The 19,910-nt window shown below is 44.6% G+C and overlaps 2 protein-coding genes across 7 annotated transcripts in view; one reads left to right on the top strand and one right to left on the bottom strand.

Annotated features, from left to right (window-relative positions):
* Nucleotides 1-1,947, top strand: part of PRPF39 (pre-mRNA processing factor 39) — a 37,682-nt gene extending 35,735 nt beyond the window's left edge. For all 6 annotated transcript variants that reach the window (XM_037901404.2, XM_043549564.1, XM_037901408.2 and 3 more), the window contains one exon: nucleotides 1,085-1,947. In XM_037901404.2, coding sequence (XP_037757332.1) covers nucleotides 1,085-1,141 — 57 coding nt within the window. In that variant the 3' untranslated portion in view covers nucleotides 1,142-1,947. The remainder of the gene's footprint in view (nucleotides 1-1,084) is intronic.
* Nucleotides 1,948-5,430: 3,483 nt separating this feature from the next.
* Nucleotides 5,431-19,865, bottom strand: FKBP3 (FKBP prolyl isomerase 3). The gene is made up of 7 exons (XM_037901409.2): nucleotides 19,694-19,865; nucleotides 18,614-18,715; nucleotides 16,928-17,035; nucleotides 15,875-16,010; nucleotides 14,790-14,857; nucleotides 11,889-11,986; nucleotides 5,431-5,667 (listed from the first exon to the last, which is right to left on the bottom strand). Exons 1-7 carry the CDS (start codon nucleotides 19,796-19,798, stop codon nucleotides 5,613-5,615), a joined length of 672 nt encoding a protein of 223 aa, XP_037757337.1. The 5' UTR covers nucleotides 19,799-19,865; the 3' UTR covers nucleotides 5,431-5,612.
* Between the last annotated feature and the right edge of the window lie 45 nt (nucleotides 19,866-19,910).

Genomic DNA, 19,910 nt, shown 5'->3' with positions numbered 1-19,910 from the left:
CAAACCATTTACTATGTCAGAGAAGGAAATCAAGCTGGTTTGGCACAATTTGTTCTTGGTAAACTTGTTCTGGCTGCTGGTGATCACCCCTTCGTCCTCCAGGTATTCGCACATGGAATGTTTTATACATTGCTCTCGTAGCTTCTCAGGTACCAAGGTCAGGCTGCCTGGTCTATAATTCCCTGGCTCCTCCTCTTTTCCCTTCTTAAAAATGGGCACCACATTAGCCCTTCTCCAGTCTTCTGGGACTTCTCCGGTCATCCATGAGTTTGGAAATATTGCCGATGGTTCTGAGATTCTTCAGCTAATTCCTTCAGCACCCTGTACAAAGAAGAGAGGTTTTTGTCCTGTCCTATACCTAAGGAAACTTTATATATATATATAATATATCAGTGTCTTCAGCCTGCTTCAGGAATGTGCCAATATCTGAGATCTGCCAGGTAGGAACCTACCAACCAAATGGTCAAACATTATGCCCGTGATGGAACGATGCTTCAATTTTTGACTAAAATAGTTTAAAATTTCTCATTCCCATTATCCAGTGAGGGGACTTCTTGCCAGTCACGTATGTTGGGATCCACACTGACATGTACTCTGAGAGAATGGTATGTACTGTACAGTAACTGGGGGTCTTTGAGATATTGCAGTCTTCACAGATCCCATGATCTGCCTCTAACCCCACTTTCCGGAGTCTGTACCAACCGCAGGCTTTGATTTGTGAGGGAACTGCTGCAGGGTTGTGACCTCCCTGCCCTTAATGCTCTCGCTTGAGGGCACAGGGTGCACATGCAGCTCTGATGGCCACAGCAGTTCAAAAGATTCCAGTCTTGTGGCGCGTGTGCTCCCCCAGGGAGATCCACACTGACTATACCACCTTGAAGAACCAGTCATAGAATCAGAGAAGATTAGGGTTGGAAGGGACCTCAGGAGGTCATCTAGACCAACCCCAACTAAATCATCCCAGTCAGTGCAGGGTAAGTATTCTTTCCTGGCATGATGTGTGGAGGTAGTATGAAACTGCAACGTATCAAATATATTTGAAAAATGATTTCTGCTCATTTTCCCCATGATGTCTCTTTTCCAGTACAACTACCAGAATGCCTGGAATTATGGACAGTATTATGCTCCCCCTCCAACCTGATCAGAAGAGAGACCGGAGTTCATTGTCGTGGTTCAGCAAAGATGGGAGTATGAAAATATATTTTTTTAAATTAGGGATGTGAACAAATGAACTATTGTAATACCTGCAGTTTTGTCTTTTTGCATGTGAAACAAGCCCATGTTCACAGGGTACGTGAAGCAAGATTTGTGTGTTGGTAAATGATGCATTGATCTCTGTACGCTGCTAGTTACCATAAATGCAACTTTATTTCCCACACTAACTTATGGAAAAATTATCTGGAGGCTTTTTTTGTTGCGTTCTGTTTTGAGTTAGCATTGCTTCAGTAGGGATTTTTAAATCCTTCAGGCTACAATCTTCTTTTAAGCAGTGAGGAAATTCTGATGTCCAGTGTTCGTCACAGTCGCCATTACAAGAGATGAACAGTGTGGAAAGGTCTATGAACATGAGCAGCCCCCTTTAATTTTTTTCATCTTTACCTGCTCTCCTCTTCACTATCCAAAAACCTCATTTCCTACCCGGCTCCTCCTGTGAAATTTTTCATGGTCCAAGTGAGCAGTGCCCTAATGAGTCTATTGCCATGATCATAATGCATACAGTAATGTCAACATTTGAAAGTTATAATGTGTATTTTATATTTTACATAGTCACAAATTAAATGCAGTGCAAAATGGTTGCATCCCTTTTTTAAAAAGGCACTGAAACGATGGTGTTTGGGGTGGATGTTTGTAATTTAGAATTCTCATGTACAAGTTGTGAGTAAACTTTTTCATTTTGATCAAAGTGATCATTCTCTTTTGTAATAAAACCAAGGAATTATTCAGTAATTCTTTGAGCTTTGTTGGATTTTCTCTTTGCTATCCCATTAAAACTTCGTGAATGTAAAAACTCATTGTTATGCCATTGAAAAACTTGTATGTCTACACTGCAATTAAACACCCACAGCTGGCCTGTATCAGCTGCCTCAGACTCATGGGGCTATCAAATTGCAGTGTTGACAGTTGAGCCCAGGCCCAAGTCAGCTGACACAACAGCCATGGGTGTTTAATTGCAGTGTAGATGTACCTATGTCCTTAACAATGCAACTACGACTACTAGCATAACTAACTCTGGGCTAAAACATCCTTTAAAAAATGGAAGTACTATTAACTGAGGTTCTGTGTTGACCTTTGCTCTCCTATAATGCAGATGGGTTTGAACACCAAAATTAAGCTAGCAAGCCACTGGTATTTTGAAACTGAAGTGCACACTGAACTTCTGCAGCACAGGGGTTCTCCATTTGCTCTTTTCTAGAGAGGCCACCTCCAGCCTTAAGCTTTGTAGAGCACACTTTTGAATATCATTCTTCTAGCACATATTGTGCTGAATTAAAAGTGGTGGGGGATAGGTGAAGATGTTTGAACTAAACCCCTATGCAGTGGAGGTGCAAATGTACCTTTTAAGTTTCATCTAGTTTAGGGGGGAGGAAGTATGGGAGAAGAGTGCTTTGGGCTCATCTAGTTTTAGATTTATGATTTGCCATGTGGGCCTGAACTGAATTCAGGAAACTATTTACCTCTGTCCACAAACAGCACCTAAACCTTAAAAATAGAAAAAGCTTTTCTTGATTGAACTGGAAGGGACTTATATGCCTAAGCATGTTTTCAATTATGTACTATTAATTACTAATGGCTCCTAAGAGTCTTTTATTCTGGTCTGTTTACTACTGTTGGAAAATCGTTTATAGCCCCTGCAGCTAGGTATCAAATCATAAATTATTAATTAGCTTGTGGGTCAAATCCTTTTCTAGTATATCTAACAGTTCCTTTTAAATGGCTGGAAGCTGGTGTTGTCACACAGCTCATGTGTGTGTGGTTTTTATATATAATATATAAATTAGAAAAGCCAAAACTGGCTGAGAACTTAAGTTGGATGATAACGCACTGTAAGCCCAAGTGATGTTCCAAACAAAAGCCCTCAACTACAGTTGTAGCTGTTTCCATCACTTCATGCTGACATCTATAGCTATCATGGACTCCCATAAAGACACTGGATTTAAGGCTTACTAGAACAGTGGTTCTCAAACTTTTGTACTGGTGCCCCCTTTCGCATAGCAAGCCTCTGAATGCTACCCCCCTTATCAATTAAGAACACTTTTATATATTTAACACCATTATAAATGCTGGAGGCAAAGCTGGATTTGGAGTGGAGGTTGACAGCTCGCAACCCCCCATGTAATATCCTCAAGACCCCCTGACGGGTCCCAACCCCCAGTTTGAGAACCCCTGTACTAGAACCATCTGTACCCACTAATTTCTTTTGTCCTCTGATGGGGAGCTGTTAACTGCCCACTTCACCTTGAATGGTTTCTTGTAATGTGTTAATTCCTTTGCTTAACAATTTGCTTTACCTTGTATTTAGCTGTGACACTAAGTGTTCGTCTACACTTACAGGGCTGCACTTGTGCCCCTGTACCACTTAGTGAAGGTGCTCCCTCTGCTGACAGGAGAGCATCTCTAGTGTCACTACTCCACCTCATGGAGCCGCAGTAGCTATGTTGATGGGAGAAGCCCTCCTAGTAACATTGCGCTGTCTCTACACTGGGGCTTATGATGGTATAACTGTTACTCAAGGGTGTGGATTTCCCTGAGCAACTTAAGCTACATCTACACTGCGTCCCTGACAACAAAATAACGCCGCCCCTGCCCCCCCCTGACAAGGGGCGGTAGCTTTGTTCCCAGGAGAGCGGCTCCTGCTGATGAAGCCCTGTCCGCACCAGTGCTTTCCAGCATTAAAACTTTTGTTGTGCGGGGGGGATGTTTTCACACCCTTGAGTGACTAAAGCTTTAACAAGGAAAGTGCTAGTGGAGACAAAGCCTGTTATGCTGACAGATTGGTATTTGTAGACCAGGGCTATGTACCTTTCCTAGACCTTAAGCAGAGTCTGTATAAGCTCAAAAGCCCAACTTTCACCAACAGACATTGCTCCAGTAACATATTACCCACCCACCCTGCCTTTCTGCAGATATAAGGTTCAGAGTGACACACACAGTTAAGTCCTGGAACCTGAGGGGGGAGAATCTCAAGGAACTTGCCCATCCTCACCCAGACACCTTATATTAAACCTCCATGAGAGACTAGTATGGCAGTATTGAGCATGTGAAACTTAAATGTAATTTCCCACTGCTGGATCTGCCGCACATCCCCAAGTGCCAGACCGTTCAGTTAGTTGAGAAGACCTAGGCCTAAATTCTGAAGCAGAGATACAAGAGTCCTACAGTGGAAGTCAAGGCTACAAAACAGAGTTGGTGTTCTGCAGTGCTCAACCTGCAACAACCCAAGCAATGAGATGGGACTGTGGTGCTTGCCTGACCAGGCCTGATGCAAACACATTGCAAACTTGCTCCCTGACTTCATTCAGCTGTAAAATCTGTATGTGTGATACCACCCCATGGACCTCTTCCTCTTTCAATACTGCAACACTTGGGATGCCACACTTCCTATGTATAAAAAACAAATGCAAATCAACCATAGATGCCACCTTAGATTGTGTATCTGAAAGTCTTAAAAATGACAAGGTAAGCACATAATGCATTTCATAAATGGGGAAACTGCACAGAAAATTTAAGTACCTTACTACAACTCTCACAAAACATCTGTTCTTGATTTTAAAATTGTCAGATGGAGAACCCACAGCAACCCATGGTCAATTGTTCCCATGGTTAATTAAAAAGGTCCAGAGGAACTAGATGCCATGACCTCCAGAGGGTTCAGCTAAAGCTTGAGCAACACCTGGAAGGTTACTGTGAAGTTTTTACTAATTTATTTCCTAGCGCTGTCTGTTTCCTTCTGCCCTCCCCCTTTCCAAATAGAGTCCAGTTTAGCTAACCCCTAAAAAAAATCCACTCTTGTGTCACTGCTGTGATCAGAAAGCTAAACTAAAGACAACTTAGCCAACTGCAGTAAGAGGTTGGTAAGGCTGAAGAGGCTAATACATTCCTTGCTCAACCTATGGTGTTTTCTATGAGCCAAACGACAAAAGTGGAAAGACAGACACAGCTTACATGGATCTGAACCAGGCACTGCTAGGAGCTTAAAGGAGGCAGAAGTACACCACCACTGAAGGCAGGGTTTAGCACCCAGGCCAACAGGGAGGGAAAAATGCTGACAAAATTTAAGTGGGTTTCCCTTCCCCCTCATTGCAACAGATTCTACAAAGCCAACTTACAAATAAACCCAGCGTCTGCTTCCACTGCAGAAGAACAGATTTTCCGAATAAGTTTACTGAAGTATGGAAGCACAAGGAAAAAAGAAGTCAAACTACCTGCATCTATAATCTGTTTTCTTTAGTGATGTTTTACTGTACAGCAATTGGGGAAAAAAAACAAAATGATTTTCAATACAGAAGGCCATAGTTGTAACATTTCCTGAAGCAGTAAGACAGAATTGCAATTGGCAGATGTCTTCTCACTTATCGATGAATTCACAGCACTAAAGGAACAAATTCTTCGTATCAATCAATATCCACCAATTCAACTTCAAAAAAGAGCTTTGCATTTGGAGGAATCCTGTTTGCACAAGAGTTAAAGACATTTTAACATAATCCAGTTGGATATATGAACTGGCTAGATATAACTTGTGACTTACCACCTGTTGTTCAACCTGACACTTCAAAGTTTGACATTTCAGTAACCTCTAGCAAGAAAAGTTTTCACCTCCACTAGTTTACATGCTAAAAGCAAGCTATTAAATCATTCACTGTATTTGTAACATGGCAGTGACCATACGAAACACTCCGTACCAACTGCTCAGCAGGTAGATTTCACAAGGTCTTAATGAAATGCTTGTGGCATGAGACTTTCCCCCTCGTAAAGCCCAGCTAGGGTAGTGATGTAAGGAAGTCAGGAGCAGCATAAAGCCATAAATCTTCCTCATTTTAGGGTACTATTAATGTTGCTGATTCAGCTTCTAGCAGGAAGAGGGGCAAAAGTAGCACAAGACTCTGGACAGAGCATCAGCATGTCTCATTGGCAGAGCTGCAGGTCCAAAAAGAGCAACAAAGTAGGAGCAAGGGAAGAACTGTAGCCTCCAACCATGCGTCAGCTATAGAAGGGGGAGCACGGCTGGGAGTCTGCTGAGCAGTTTTGCAATGGGTGTCCCTGTCTGCTTTCCATTAGCCCTGTTTGCTGATCTGGGAACATAAGAACGGCCATACTGGGTCAGACCAAAGGTCCATCCAGCCCAGTAGCCTCTCTACCGACAGTGGCCAATGCCAGGTGCCCCAGAGGGAGTGAACCTAACAGGTAATGATCAAGTGATCTCTCTCCCGCCATCCATCTCCACCCTCTGACAAACAGTGGCTAAGGACACCATTCCTTACCCATCCTGGCTAATAACCATTAATGGACTTAACCTCCATGAATTTATCCAGTTTTCTTTTCTTTAAACTCTGTTATAGTCCTAGCCTTCACAACCTCCTCAGGCAAGGAGTTCCACAGGTTGACTGTACGCTGGGTGAAGAACTTCCTTTTATTTGTTTTAAACCTGCTGCCCATTAATTTCATTTGGTGGCCCCTAGTTCTTATATTATGGGAACAAGTAAATAACTTTTCCTTATTCACTTTCTCCACACCACTCATGATTTTATATACCTCTATCATCTCCCCCCTTAGCCTCCTCTTTTCCAAGCTGAAAAATCCTAGCCGCTTTAATCTCTCCTCATATGGGACCCGTTCCAAACCCCAAATCATTTTAGTTGCCCTTTTCTGAACCTTTTCTAATCCCAGTATATCTCTTTTGAGATGAGGGGACCACATCTGTACACAGTATTCAAGATGTGGGCGTACCATGGATTTATATAAGAGCAATAAGATATTCTCCGTCTTATTCTCTACCCCTTTTTTAATGATTCCTAACATCCTGTTTGCTTTTTTCACTGCTGCTGCACACTGTGTGGACATCTTCAGAGAACTATCCATGATGACTCCAAGATCTTTCTCCTGATCAGTTGTAGCTAAATTAGCCCCCATCATATTGTATGTATAGTTGGGATTATTTTTTCCAATGTGCATTACTTTACATTTATCCACATTAATTTAATTAAATTAAATTTCTGTTGCCCAATCACTTAGTTTTGTGAGATCTTTTTGAAGTTCTTCACAGTCTGCTTTGGGCTTAACTATCTTGAGCAGTTTAGTATCATCTGCAAACTTTGCCACCTCGCTGTTTACCCCTTTCTCCAGATCATTTATGAATAGGTTGAATAGGATTGGTCCTAGGACTGACCCTTGGAGAACTCCACTAGTTACCCCTCTCCTTTCTGAAAATTTACCATTTATTCCTCCCTTTGTTCCCTGTCTTTTAGCCAGTTCTCAATCCATGAAAGGATCATCCCTCTCTTATCCCATGACAATTTAATTTACGTAAGAACCTTTGGTGAGGGACCTTGTCAAAGACTTTCTGGAAATCTAAGTACACTATGTCCACTGGATCCCCCTTGTCCACATGTTTGTTGACCCCCTCAAAGAATTCTAATAGATCAGTAAGACATGATCTCCCTTTACAGAAACCATGTTGACTTTTGAACAACAATGTATGTTCTTCTATGTATCTGATCATTTTATTCTTTATGATTGTTTCAACTAATTTGCCCCGTACTGACGTTAGACTTACCGGTCTGTAACTGCCAGGATCACCTCTAGAGCCCTTCTTAAATAGTGGCATTACATTAGCTATCTTCCAGTCATTGGGTACAGTAGCGGGTTTAAAGGACAGGGTACAAACCATAGTTAATAGTTCCGCAGTTTCACATTGGAGTTCTTTCTGAACTCTTGGGTGAATGCCATCTGGTCCCGGTGACTTGTTCCCGTTAAGTTTCTCAATTAATTCCAAAACCTCCTCTAGTGTCACTTCAATCTGTGATAATTCTTCAGATTTGTCACCTACAAAAGACGGCTCAGATTTGGGAATCTCCCTCACATCCTCAGCCGTGAAGACTGAAGCAAAGAATTCATTTAGTTTCTCCGCGATGACTTTATCGTCTTTAAGTGCTCCTTTTGTATCTCGATCATCCAGAGGCCCCACTGGTTGTTTAGCAGGCTTCCTGCTTTTGAAGTACTTAAACATTTTGTTATTACCTTTTGAGTTTTTGGCTACCTGGTCTTCAAACTCCTTTTTGGCTTTTCTTATTACATTTTGACATTTAATTTGGCAGTGTTTATGCTCCTTTCTATTTACCTCACTAGGATTTGACTTCCACTTTTTAAAAGATGCCGTTTTATCTCTCACTGCTTCTTTCACTTGGTTGTTAAGCCGCGGTGGCTCTTTTTTAGTTCTTTTACTGTGTTTCTTAATTTGGGGTATACGTTGAAGTTGAGCCTCTATGATGGTGTCTTTGAAAAGTGTCCATGCAGCTTGCAAGGATTTCACTCTAGTCACTGGACCTTTTAATTTCTGTTTAACTAACTGCCTCATTTTCGCACAGTTCCCCTTTCTGAAATTAAATGCCACAGTGTTGGACTGTTAAGGTGTTCTTCCCACCACAGGAATGTTAAATGTTATTATATTGTGGTCACTGTTTCCAAGCAGTCCTGTTATAGTTACCTCTTGGACCAGATCCTGCGCTCCACTCAGGACTAGATCAGGAGTTGCCTCTCCCCTTGTGGGTTCCTGTACCAGCTGCTCCAAGGAGCAGTCATTTAAAGCATCGAGGAATTTTGTCTCTGCATTTCGTCCTGATGTGATATGTACCCAGTCAATACGGGGATAATTGAAATCCCCCACTATTAGTGACTTTTTTTTATTTTGATAGCCTCTCTAATCTCCCTTAACATTTCATCGTCACTATCACTGTCCTGGTCTGGTGGTCGATAATAGATGACTACTGTTATATTCTTATTAGAGCATGGAATTACTATCCATAGAGATTCTATGGAACATGTGGATCCATTTAAGATTTTTATTTCATTTGATTCTACATTTTCTTTAACATATGGTGCCACTCCCCACCCCACCGCACGACCTGTTCTATCCTTCCGATATATTTTGTACCCCGGAATGATTGTGTCCCATTGATTGTCCTCACTCCACCCACTTTCTGTGATGCCTATTATATCAATATTCTCCTTTAACACGAGGCACTCTAGTTCACCCGTCTTATTATTTAGACTTCTAGCATTTGTGTACAAGCTCTTTAAAAACTTGTCACTGCTTATTTGTCTGCCCTTTTCTGATGTGTCAGATTCTTTGTGAATGTTTCTCATCTCATCTGGCCCATTCTTTGTCCTCTTCCATCCCCTCCTCCTGACTAAACCCTAGAGAATGTCTATCAATAGACTTGCCTCTAAGAGAAGTCTCTGTCCGACCCACCTGTGCCTCTGCAGCCATCGCCCCCCCCCCCATCTCTTAGTTTAAAAACTACTCTGCAAACTTTTCAATGTTAAGTGTCAGCAGCCTGGATCCACTCTGGTTTAGGTGGAGCCCATCCTTCCTGTATAGGCTCCCCCTACCCCAAAAGTTTCCCCAGTTCCTAATAAATCTAAACCCCTCCTCTCTACACCATTGTCTCATGCTCGCATTGAGACTCTAAAGCTCTGCCTGCCTACCTGGCCCTACACATGGAACTGGTAGCATTTCTGAGAATGCTACCCTAGAGGTCCTGAATTTGTCCCTTTCCTGGCAGCCTAAATTTGGCCTCCAGGACGTCTCTCCCACCCTTCCCTACGTCATAGGTACCTACATGTACCACGACCACCGGCTCCTCCCCAGCGCTACACGTAAGTCTATTTAGATAACTCAAGAGATCCGCAACCTTCGCACCAGGCAGACAAGGCACCAGGGGGCACAAGTTGAGATGCTGGAGACAAAGGGGGTATTTTCCCTTTCTCCCCCTCCTACTAGCAGCAAAAAAAGCTAGCAAGGAACAAAGACAAGTAGGATGTAGGGAGTGTTCAGCAGGTCAGCCCACTCCCGTTTTCTCCTTGTGTCCTCCGGCCAGAGGCATTCTGGAACATAAGCGCAGATGAATCTCACTATTTCCTCTTCTCTTTGCCGCTGAAGCAATGACAACAGACTTCTCTTTCTCCCACCCCGATTGTTAAGAACATAAGAATGACCATACTGGGTCAGACCAATGGTCCAAGTAGCCCAGTATCCTGTCTTCTGACAGTGGTCAGTGCCAGAGGGAATGAACAGAACAGGGCAATCAAGTGATCCATCCCCAGTCATCCAATCCCAAATTCTGGCAGTCAGAGGTTTAGGGACCCCCAGAGCATGGGGTTGCATCCCTGACCAGCTTGGCTAATACCCATTGATGGACCTATCCTCCATGAACTTAATCTAATTTTTTTTTAACCCAGTTATAGTTTTGACCTTCACAACATTCTGTCAATGAGTTCCACAGGTTGACTGTGCGTGTGTGTTTTTTAACTAGTGTGACCAGGTATCCCATTTTTAAAGGGACAGTCCCATATTTAAGCCCCCTTGCAGGTGTTCCGACTTCTTAAAAACGTGCCTCCCTCTCCCCAGCCCGTGTAGCCTTGGGAAGACATGGTGCCAGGTACCAGGAGAGGCAGGTCTGTCCCGGGGGCCAAGCCAGGCATTGATGGTGGAGAGGGCTGGGCAGGGAGGGTCAGGTCGGTTGGTCACCCCCACACCATGTGAGAGAGGTATACAGGAGCGTGTGTGTGTCACCTCGCCCCATGTGAATCCTAAAGCTTTAAAGATAAGGTAAATAAAAAGAATCCAACTACACAGTATTTCTTTTTAACAAGGGCTCAGTCAACTTGATGTTAATTGAATGTTTGTACTGCATAGTTCTGACTGATTGCCATTGAACTCGCTTGCATATGAGTTATTTTAACAGGTGGCCTATATTCAGCATAGGGAAATATGGTCTCCCTACTTTTAATCAGTTACTGATCCATGAGAGAACCTTCCCTCTTGTCCCATGACAGCTTACTTTGCTTAAGAGTCCGTGAGGAATCTTGTCAAAGCCTTCTTGAAAGTCCAAGTACACTATATCCACTGGATCCCCCTGGTCCATCCCCTCAAAGAATTCTACTAGAATCAGATTCCCCTTCATTTAAAGCACAGCAAGTTACCTCTTTACTACCCTTATATGGTCCCCAGATAGACCACTGAATTTGTTTCAGTGCTGGAGCTGGAAACATTTAAGAGAACGCATACTTATCTGCAGAGGAGAGAGGAAGAACTATGCCAATGAAGCTACCATAGACGAATGGCAAGTCATCCCTGTTCCCAAATTAGTGTCATGCCTCAGTTCAGATGTCCTGCTCCTAGTTCAGCTAGGACACACTTTTAAAGCATAAACCGTCATTAGCATTTTGAAATCCATACCTACATTAATTCCACCCATATTCACTTAGGCTTCCACCCTAAGCCAACCTGTAACTGCAAATGTATATTCCATTGCCAGATCCCTGCCTGCAAGGCCTTTGTCCTGCCAAGTGCGTTTGTGACAGCCAGTAGTACAAGTCTGCTCTTTTCCCACTGTATTAACTGCTGAGCAGAGGCAACAATCTCTGAAACAAGTGTGCATGGCAGGTGCTGCTGAGACACAGAGAGAGAGCACGCGCGCGCACACTCCAAAATCGTCCTGTTCTGTAAGTCAAGCACCATGTTGCCAACGTACACCCCGCCAGAAATCCATCTTTGCCTTGGTTATATGTTTCCAGAGGGAAAAATCTTACTGCAAAGAGACTTGAAGAACAACAAGGACGTTCCCAAAAGGTACATTCAATCCTGTTCATATTTTCAAGTAAAAGGATACTTGGCATCAGGCTGCCCTTTCTTCCCATAAGCCCATTCAGGTTCAATTTCCAGATGAGCCTTCTCCCCTTTAGTCATTGTCAACAGAGCTTCATCCCACTAAAAAAGAAAGTATGTTGTAACATGAACTTCAAAAAAAAAAAAAGATGTAATTTCCAACTCTATCCTTTTAAGTACCTGGGTTCTGAGCCAGAACACACACACCAGTAAATGCTTCCCAGCTTGCAGCTTAACTAACTGCAGATGGCCTTCCAAGCAGTAGTGTTCGACAACTGGATTTTTCCTTTTAAAAAATGAAAATGTTCCCACAATAACACCTGCTTAAGAGCTGTTCTAGGATTTACTGCCACGGATTTGGATTTATAGCCCAGGCACATACAGTACAGTGGAAACTAGCCTCTGAAGTTTAGTATCCCCTGACGTGAAGATACTAGTAGGCCAAATCTTTCTTATTTCAATAAGAGTATGAAACTCAGAGTGTGTGTTTTCACAGATTCCACTTATTTGGGGATTTACAGATAAGCTGTTATCCAGCTGGGGTTTATAAAGTTTGATAACTAATTTTATCTCTCAGCGCTTGTCCCTCCCCGTGCCAAACCTCATAGCTAGTGTTCAGAGTTTAGCACAGTATCAGCTTATCAGATAACAGGTGGTGTTCAGATCTCAGCTGTTTGAGGTGTATGGCAACAATCCAAGCATGGAAGTGTTATAGCAAGAGACTAAAGCTTATCACAAAAAACTGAAGCAAGTGTTTCCTTGCAGCAGTGGGCACAAGACCAATGATATTTTGGGGGTGTCCCCCTCCATAAGTAGCTGTCACAGTACATCCACGCCGAGCCACAGCAGTCGTGCATGGCACTGGTGAGGAACCTGATCCTGCACTGAGAAATGCAGCAGGGCGGCCACCAAGTTACTACTGTCCAGTAATAGAAGGGAGGCAACGAGCAGGGCCTGTAGCTAAGCACCTCATTATGAGAGGATACACCCACATCTCCTCAGACATACCCATGCAGCATCCACACCTGCCCCCATTCTCTAGGCTCTCCAAGGTAAGTAGGCAGGCAGTTGTGTAAAGGGCTTGACACATCTGCTTTGTCCAGAGGACTATACCTAGGGCTTTACTTAGCTACCCATCCTTTTAAAAGTAGCCTTCACTTGCACTAGTGACAGACTGGAGCTCTATGTTGTGCCCTGTGCAAGGATCAAGCTTAAGTGCAAAGAAGTGTGATCAGCTCTTCAGAGTTCTGAAGTGAAATCCAGACACACCATACTGGCTCGCAGCTGTTCTTCTGACACCATGACACGCATCAGAGCTTGGGGATAGTTCAGGATACTGTTTAACTCGTCTGTTCAGCTTTGGCATGAGGGGTGACTGAGTGGGTAGAAGAGGGGCTCTGGCGGGAGATAAGGATATGTTGACTGACCTGTCAGGTTACTGGAACCAGCACATATTGTCAATTTGCATTGTGGTAGGGCTAGATGCACAAAGGGACTTGGGTGCCTACATGCCTCTTTAGGCACAACTGACATTCACAAAACCACCACTCAGCTGCCACCAAACCCGCTAGGCACCTAAATCACCACTTCATGCATAGGTTTCCACGGGTGGGCAAGCTTGTCGGAGCCCTCGCTCAGGCAAGTCTTATCGGATTTCCCAAACTAGGCATTCCTCTGCATCTCTCGCCTTCAGGGCCAGTCTGGTATATATGCTCTCAGAAGACCTAACTTGCATGTGACAGCCCAGGGCAAAGTTAGGAATTCTGGGGGCTATCTGTATCAGAATACCCATTAGCTCAGTGGTTAGGGCCCTGACCTGCGTTGCGTGACAGCCACTCAGCCTGATTTGGAGCAGGGATTTGGCCCCAGGGCCCCCACATCCCAGGAGAGTGCCCTAACCACCAAGTGCCTGACTATTCTGTGGCAGGTCTCTCTCTTTTGTTGGTGCTGCTCCACTATCTAAAAAAACCTGACTATACACTGGAGCAGGGCCTTGAACTTGACTTCCTAACCATTTGGGTACTGAGATACTTGCTAACTCTCTCTTTTTCTCTGCCCTAATGAATATTAATTATACAGAGAAACCCTCCTCTCCCCCATAGGGCACTCAACTGAAACATGGGAGACCTGGGTTCAAGTCCCTGCTCTAAATCAGACAGTGCAGGGATCTGAAAACAGGACCCTTGCATCCCAAGTGAGTGCCCTGACCACTGCGCTATTTGCTGTAGTGGGGTAGTGGCCTGTCTCTCTGGCATATCACAAGAAAGCGCTGATCTTGCTTAGGCCCTGACTCCAGGAGAGTTATCACGGTGGAGAATTCCAAGCAGAGAGAGGTGCCTCTCTCCATTCTGTCAGTCAGGTGCCTAAGGTCTGGACCGATGGGGATTAGGCACCTGCATACCACAGTGGATCTGGGCCCTAAGCCCCAGCCCTTTCTTCTGTATTTCACACTTCTGCTTAGGTGCTTCCTGGCTCAGCTTGCTGAGTTCTGAGAATCCCTTTCTTAGGCGCCTCACTCAGGGCTGTGAATTCTACTAGATGTAGGACCCCTAGCAGTTAGACTCCTTTGTGAACGCAGCCTGTCGCACGCAGGGGCTCCAATCAAGGCTCACTGTGCTACGTGCTGTACAAATATCTAACACACTGTCTCTGACCCAAAGATCATACACCTGAATACTGCTGTCCATGTGTTTAGTTATGGAGAGGGCCTAGCACTGGGAAGTTAGATGAGGGCATTTATATAAAAACTGAAATAAAACATATTCCTGGCATAAGAGCTGTAAACTCACTCTCTTCTCCAGATAATTCAGAGAAGCACACAACAGATGCACACCAACAGGTAAACCTACAGACCGAGGACTTCATCAGACTTTGACACAGACAGACTTTTATGTCGTTTACTTACGCCTCTGATAACTTTTCCTACACCAACTTTGAAGCTTAAAGGTTTTGCTCCTTTTTTCTTCTTTGAACCTAAAAGACACTTGTAGATACATTTATTCAGCCAAAGTTAAGTCATTAACTAGCTCACACTAATATTTCTAACTAGAACTACCACTACAGTTATGCACCACAAATATCTACTGCACCAAGATATATATTATAGATGAGCTATAAATGAATTTCCCCATGTTTCATATAATTTAATCATTCAAAATTGCAGCTAAATAGCAAATAATGGGGCAAATTCACTCTTGATGCAAGTGCCCATAGTTTCTTTAAACCAGTGAAGTTGCACTAACACCAGAGCTGACACTGAAGTAACAAACAGAGAAGATCTATTTCTGTGGTATTAGAAATGCAGGAAGGTACTGTATTTGGCAAGCAACATGTTCAATAAAATCAGCAGGGAACCAATTTTATGTACAATGTCTGGAGTAGAAAAACAGACTGTAAAACAATGATCTGAACCTTGCATAGTATTGCAATTACAACCTATTACTTTTAACAGTGCTATAAAACTGCTGCAAAATTTATGTTTCTAGCACTTGTCTCCCCGATAAGCTATGTATTTTACACACTTATCCCCAAAGCATCTCTGCATTTAACTGATAATTATACAAGCTGTCTGCTTGGGCAGCTAAATAAGCTACCACCACTCAGGCTCTATAGCTAAACAGAGTTTTATGAATTAAAAGCCTTTATCTCTGCCCTTCTGCAGAGCCACAGGACTGACTAAATCAGTATGTTTCACATTATCCATGGCCTGGAAATACCATATGTAGCCTATGGCAAGATGCAGGGATCATGTTATAAAAGTGAGTCCTCAAAGAATACCCTGCTTTCTCTCTTGGAAAGATTCATCCCAAGAACTGACAGCAACAGGACACGGGGCAGAAGCAGTTTCTTAGGACCCAGGCTATTCAAGCCTTTAAGATGCATAAAGACAACTTGGTGACTAGTGTTCCAGCTAATTTCTTCCACTCATATGTTGTGTAAACTATCTGAACTCTTTAAACCTGAAAGACCTTGTTATCCATGTGACCTTACTTGTTTGAATATTGGTATCGAAGACAGTCCCATCCTGTAACTTTCCCGTATACCAGCAATGAACGACATCTCCTTTTTTGGGAAAGTTAGTTTTATCCCCCTTTTTCAGAACTGATTTTGTATATTTTGGTGGACCCTGAATTAAGATAGAAATAGAGAATTACCACAACCTTAATGACTCGTCCCAAGTTACCAACAAAGCACAAGATGGACTAACTGAAGCTAATTGAGTTTAAGCCACTGAACGAACCACATTCAGATACTAAGGTGAACAGCACTCATATATGCTTTTAAATTAATATAGTCTGTACAGTACTTTAGCATCCTTTGGGAAGGAAAGGGTTATATAAATGTAGTCTATGCCAAACCAAGATTGGTCCTGATGCCGAAGTTATTTAAAACTTTGGGGAGAAATCTGCATGAGAATGACTACTGGCTCAAAATATGCTGGGTAAGTGAGAAGTTGAATTAAGGTCCAATTTTTTAATCGGATGAGGGTCTTCCAGAAAACTACAAATACAGACTTATGAAGAACAACAACTTGTAAATAAACACTTCACAGCTGTCACTTCTGGTGAGAAAGCGTACCAAGAGCACACAATTTCTCTTTACCAGTTTGTATATGTTACGCTGCTCAGCTCTCTTAACCTCACTGAAAATGTCTTCATGGGGCTTTGGCCCTCAAATGTACCCCTGTCCAGTTAGTGACTATTCCAACAAGAGAGAAAATGCTGAGGGGATACACTGTACCAATAAAAGAAACATTTTGCAGTCATATTAACACTTTCTGCTTGGATACTGCCAACCAACCAAAGATCCCACTAGTGAATTTTTGTCCGCCATACCATTTCACTTCCAAGAACTGTTGTGTTCATCTTAAACAATTTCAGAATCAATTTATGGATCCATTTCAGGCTGCATGCTTTATTACCAATCCCCCTCAACCCAGCCCACTCAAATTCTCTACCTTTTATAATTCAAGGTTTCAAAAGCATTTATTCTACTACATAGGCAGTAGTCCTAATCTAAGAAAGAGTAGTTTTCTATACAAACCTCATCAACGATCTCTTCAGGCTTAGTTTCTTTTGCCTTGTCTTCATCAATTTTGACGTTCTTTACCTGTTCCGTCACTTTATCTGCACTCTCTGTGCCTTTAAAGCGCTGTAAGGAAAGCATTTATCATTACCTGCTACATAATAGGATAGAAAATCCTTCAGAAGGCTGTCAAAAATCTACTTTACAGCTTTTATATACTTAAGGACCAGTTCTGGAAGAGAAACAACCATGGATTCCAATAGTCAGCAGTATTAAGGCTCTACAATGGACCTAGATCAGATATGGGGTGATCATTTCATGAAAAGTGTTTGCCCACAGGTGATATTTTTCTGTGACAGTTCATTCAAGAGAGTAGTGACTGTCTGGTTTCACCCATATAGCTGTTATTGGGGCATTTAGTGTACTGGATGAGGTACGCCGCCTTGTTGTGATAGGCATGTGTAGGACCCAGGGATCTTGAGAGGTGTGTTGTGGGGGGTACTAGAGGGCCACTTCACCTTGAATGGTCTCTTAGATTAGAATATGTAACTACTTACGTTAAACGATCAGTTCTACATTGTACTTAGTTGCTATGCTCCGAGTACCTTTCCCAAACCTGGCCTCTTTCACTAACAGACGTTAGTCCAATAGAAGATATTACCTCACCTCTCTAATAACTTAGGATCAAGGTGACTAAAACACTGCAAACTGAAATATGAGTTATGTATAATGATGCAGGATATTTATAAAGGATAAAAGATGTCACATGGTTTCTGACAACTGAAGATGCACAGGATGTATTTGCATGACTGGTTATCTTAATTTGCTTTGAAGGGCATGCATAATCAAATCATATTCCTCTAGATTAAAAAAAATATATATTCAAATGATCTGGATTTTGATGGGTCAAAGGAAAAATTCAAAACCCAGCAAAACCATCACTCACTGAGAACTACTTATATACCAAGTGTCAGCTATCAACCTTCATCCATGTTTGTGTTATTCTGTGAATTGTGGTAATACCCTTTTAAAAAGTTCTATTAACTTGGTTTAACTTGAACAAGTAGTGTTTCTGATAGCACACCCTAAAAATAACCTGCACAGAATTTTTAAGTTACTTTTATCAAATATCTGGGTGTTTCTGTTCCCGTAATGATGTTCAGAAGGCCCCTTGTTGAGATCTGAAAGCAGTATCAGACTCTTTCCCCTCTAGCCCCTTCCTCTCTGAGCACACAGTATCTGTCTCCTCAGTTCCAATTTTGTTGCTGTTATTAGCAAGAGTGTGCAGGAGACAGCAAGAACAAAGGATCAACAAATGATGAAATTGACTATAGAGAGTGCTGTCAAACATATAAAGCAAAGCACAGAGAAAAATCTCATCTTTCAGTTACAAATGACTGCCTTAGGAGCCACAGCAGGCACACGCTATTCCAATGCAAGTGTGATTGTGAAGTTCACAATGTCCCTTTAAATAGATGAACACTATTTTCACGCACTCAAATGAAAAGCAGCAAGAATTTTGCTCAAAGTTCAAAAACAAAAATATGCTTCAGCTTCAGAACAATTCAGCCAAACAGGCGAACGGTTTGGAGAACATGGAAATGAGGCTAGAACAAAAGCCATCTGTGTTCTCAGTCACAAGCAAGTGCTATAAGAACGAGGGGCTCTTTGACCCATACAGGCCTAGGAGAGGCAGGTACCCACCTGAGTTTCAAAGAGCTGGTTATAGGCCGTAACTAACTGGTCCTTGGTCGCAGTCTTGGCCACATTTTTTATTTGCCCCAGTAACTTGTGTTCTGCAAGAAACTAGAGACAAGAAGGGGAAATTTAGCTGAGTTGCCAGGGCTTTCCGTGCCCGCAGTCTGCCGCGAAAGGGCCCTGGGGTGCTAGCATTGCTGGGGATGGCAGGTTGCACTCGGGGAGTTGGGGGCTCTCACAGGATGGACCTGTGACTCCCTTGGGGGTGCCTGGGTGGGTGGGGTGGTGGTGTCCGGCCAGGGTGGAGTCGGAGGTGGGGGTGTCATGGGGACCAGCTGGGGTGGAGTCGAGAGACAGGGGCAGCCTGGGGGTGAAGGTGAAGCTGGAAGTGGTCATGTTCTCCTGCTGGGGTGGAGCCAGGGGACCTGGCCAGAGGAGGGAGTCGGGCATGGGATCCTGCAGGGGATGAGCTGGAGGGTCTGGGCTGGGGAGGATCATAGGGTCTGGTTGCAATGAGTTGGGGGGGCGGAGAGGGGTGAAGCTGTAGAGGATCATGGGTCCAGCCGGGATGACTTGGGGGCAGGGGGGTGAAGCTGGGGAGGATCATGGGGTCCAGGTGGGGGGGGGGGCAGGCTGAGAAGGATCGTGGGGTCTGGCCAGGGTGAGGGTGAGGCGCGGGGGGAGCGGGGGCGGGGCGAGAGCGGGGGGTCCGGCCAGGGCGAGGCGAGGCGGGGGGGCCGGCGAGGGAGGAGCGCGGGCGGGGTGGCCCGGCCCGGGCGAGCCGAGGGGGAAGCAGGGGGGGCCGGTGAGGGAGGAGCGAGGGTGGGGGGTCCGCCTGGAGCGAGGAGAGGGGGGAGCGGGGGCGGGGGGTCCGGGCGGGGCGAGGCGAGGGAGCCCGGCGGGGAGAGGGGGAAGCAGGGGGGTCCGGCGGGGGCGAGGGGGGGAGCGGGGGCGGGGGGTCCGGCCGGGGCGGGGCGGTAGGTCCGGATGGCCGCGGGGTCCGGCCGCGCCTTGCGCAGCTGCCCTCAGGAGGGCGCGGGCGCGGCCGCCGCGAGCCCCGGGCCCCTCCCCCCGCTCCGCCCGCACCGCCTGCGCCGCGTGCTCCTGCAGGAACTTGATCAGGTCCTTCTTGGGCAGCGTCTCGCTGCGCAGCTGCTCCGCGCTCCACTGCCGCGGCGGGGCCGCCGCCATCTTGCCGCGCCGCGCCCCCCGGCTGCGTCGCAGGGGCTCCCGCGCAGCGCCTGGCTGGGGGCGGGGCGAGGGACCAGAGGGCTGGGGGAGGGGCCTGGGCTGGGGGGACGGG

The sequence above is a fragment of the Chelonia mydas genome, chromosome 6, assembly GCF_015237465.2.
Source record: "Chelonia mydas isolate rCheMyd1 chromosome 6, rCheMyd1.pri.v2, whole genome shotgun sequence".
In the NCBI taxonomy this organism is placed as follows: domain Eukaryota; kingdom Metazoa; phylum Chordata; order Testudines; family Cheloniidae; genus Chelonia; species Chelonia mydas.
This window is presented reverse-complemented; position numbering and strand designations above follow the sequence as displayed.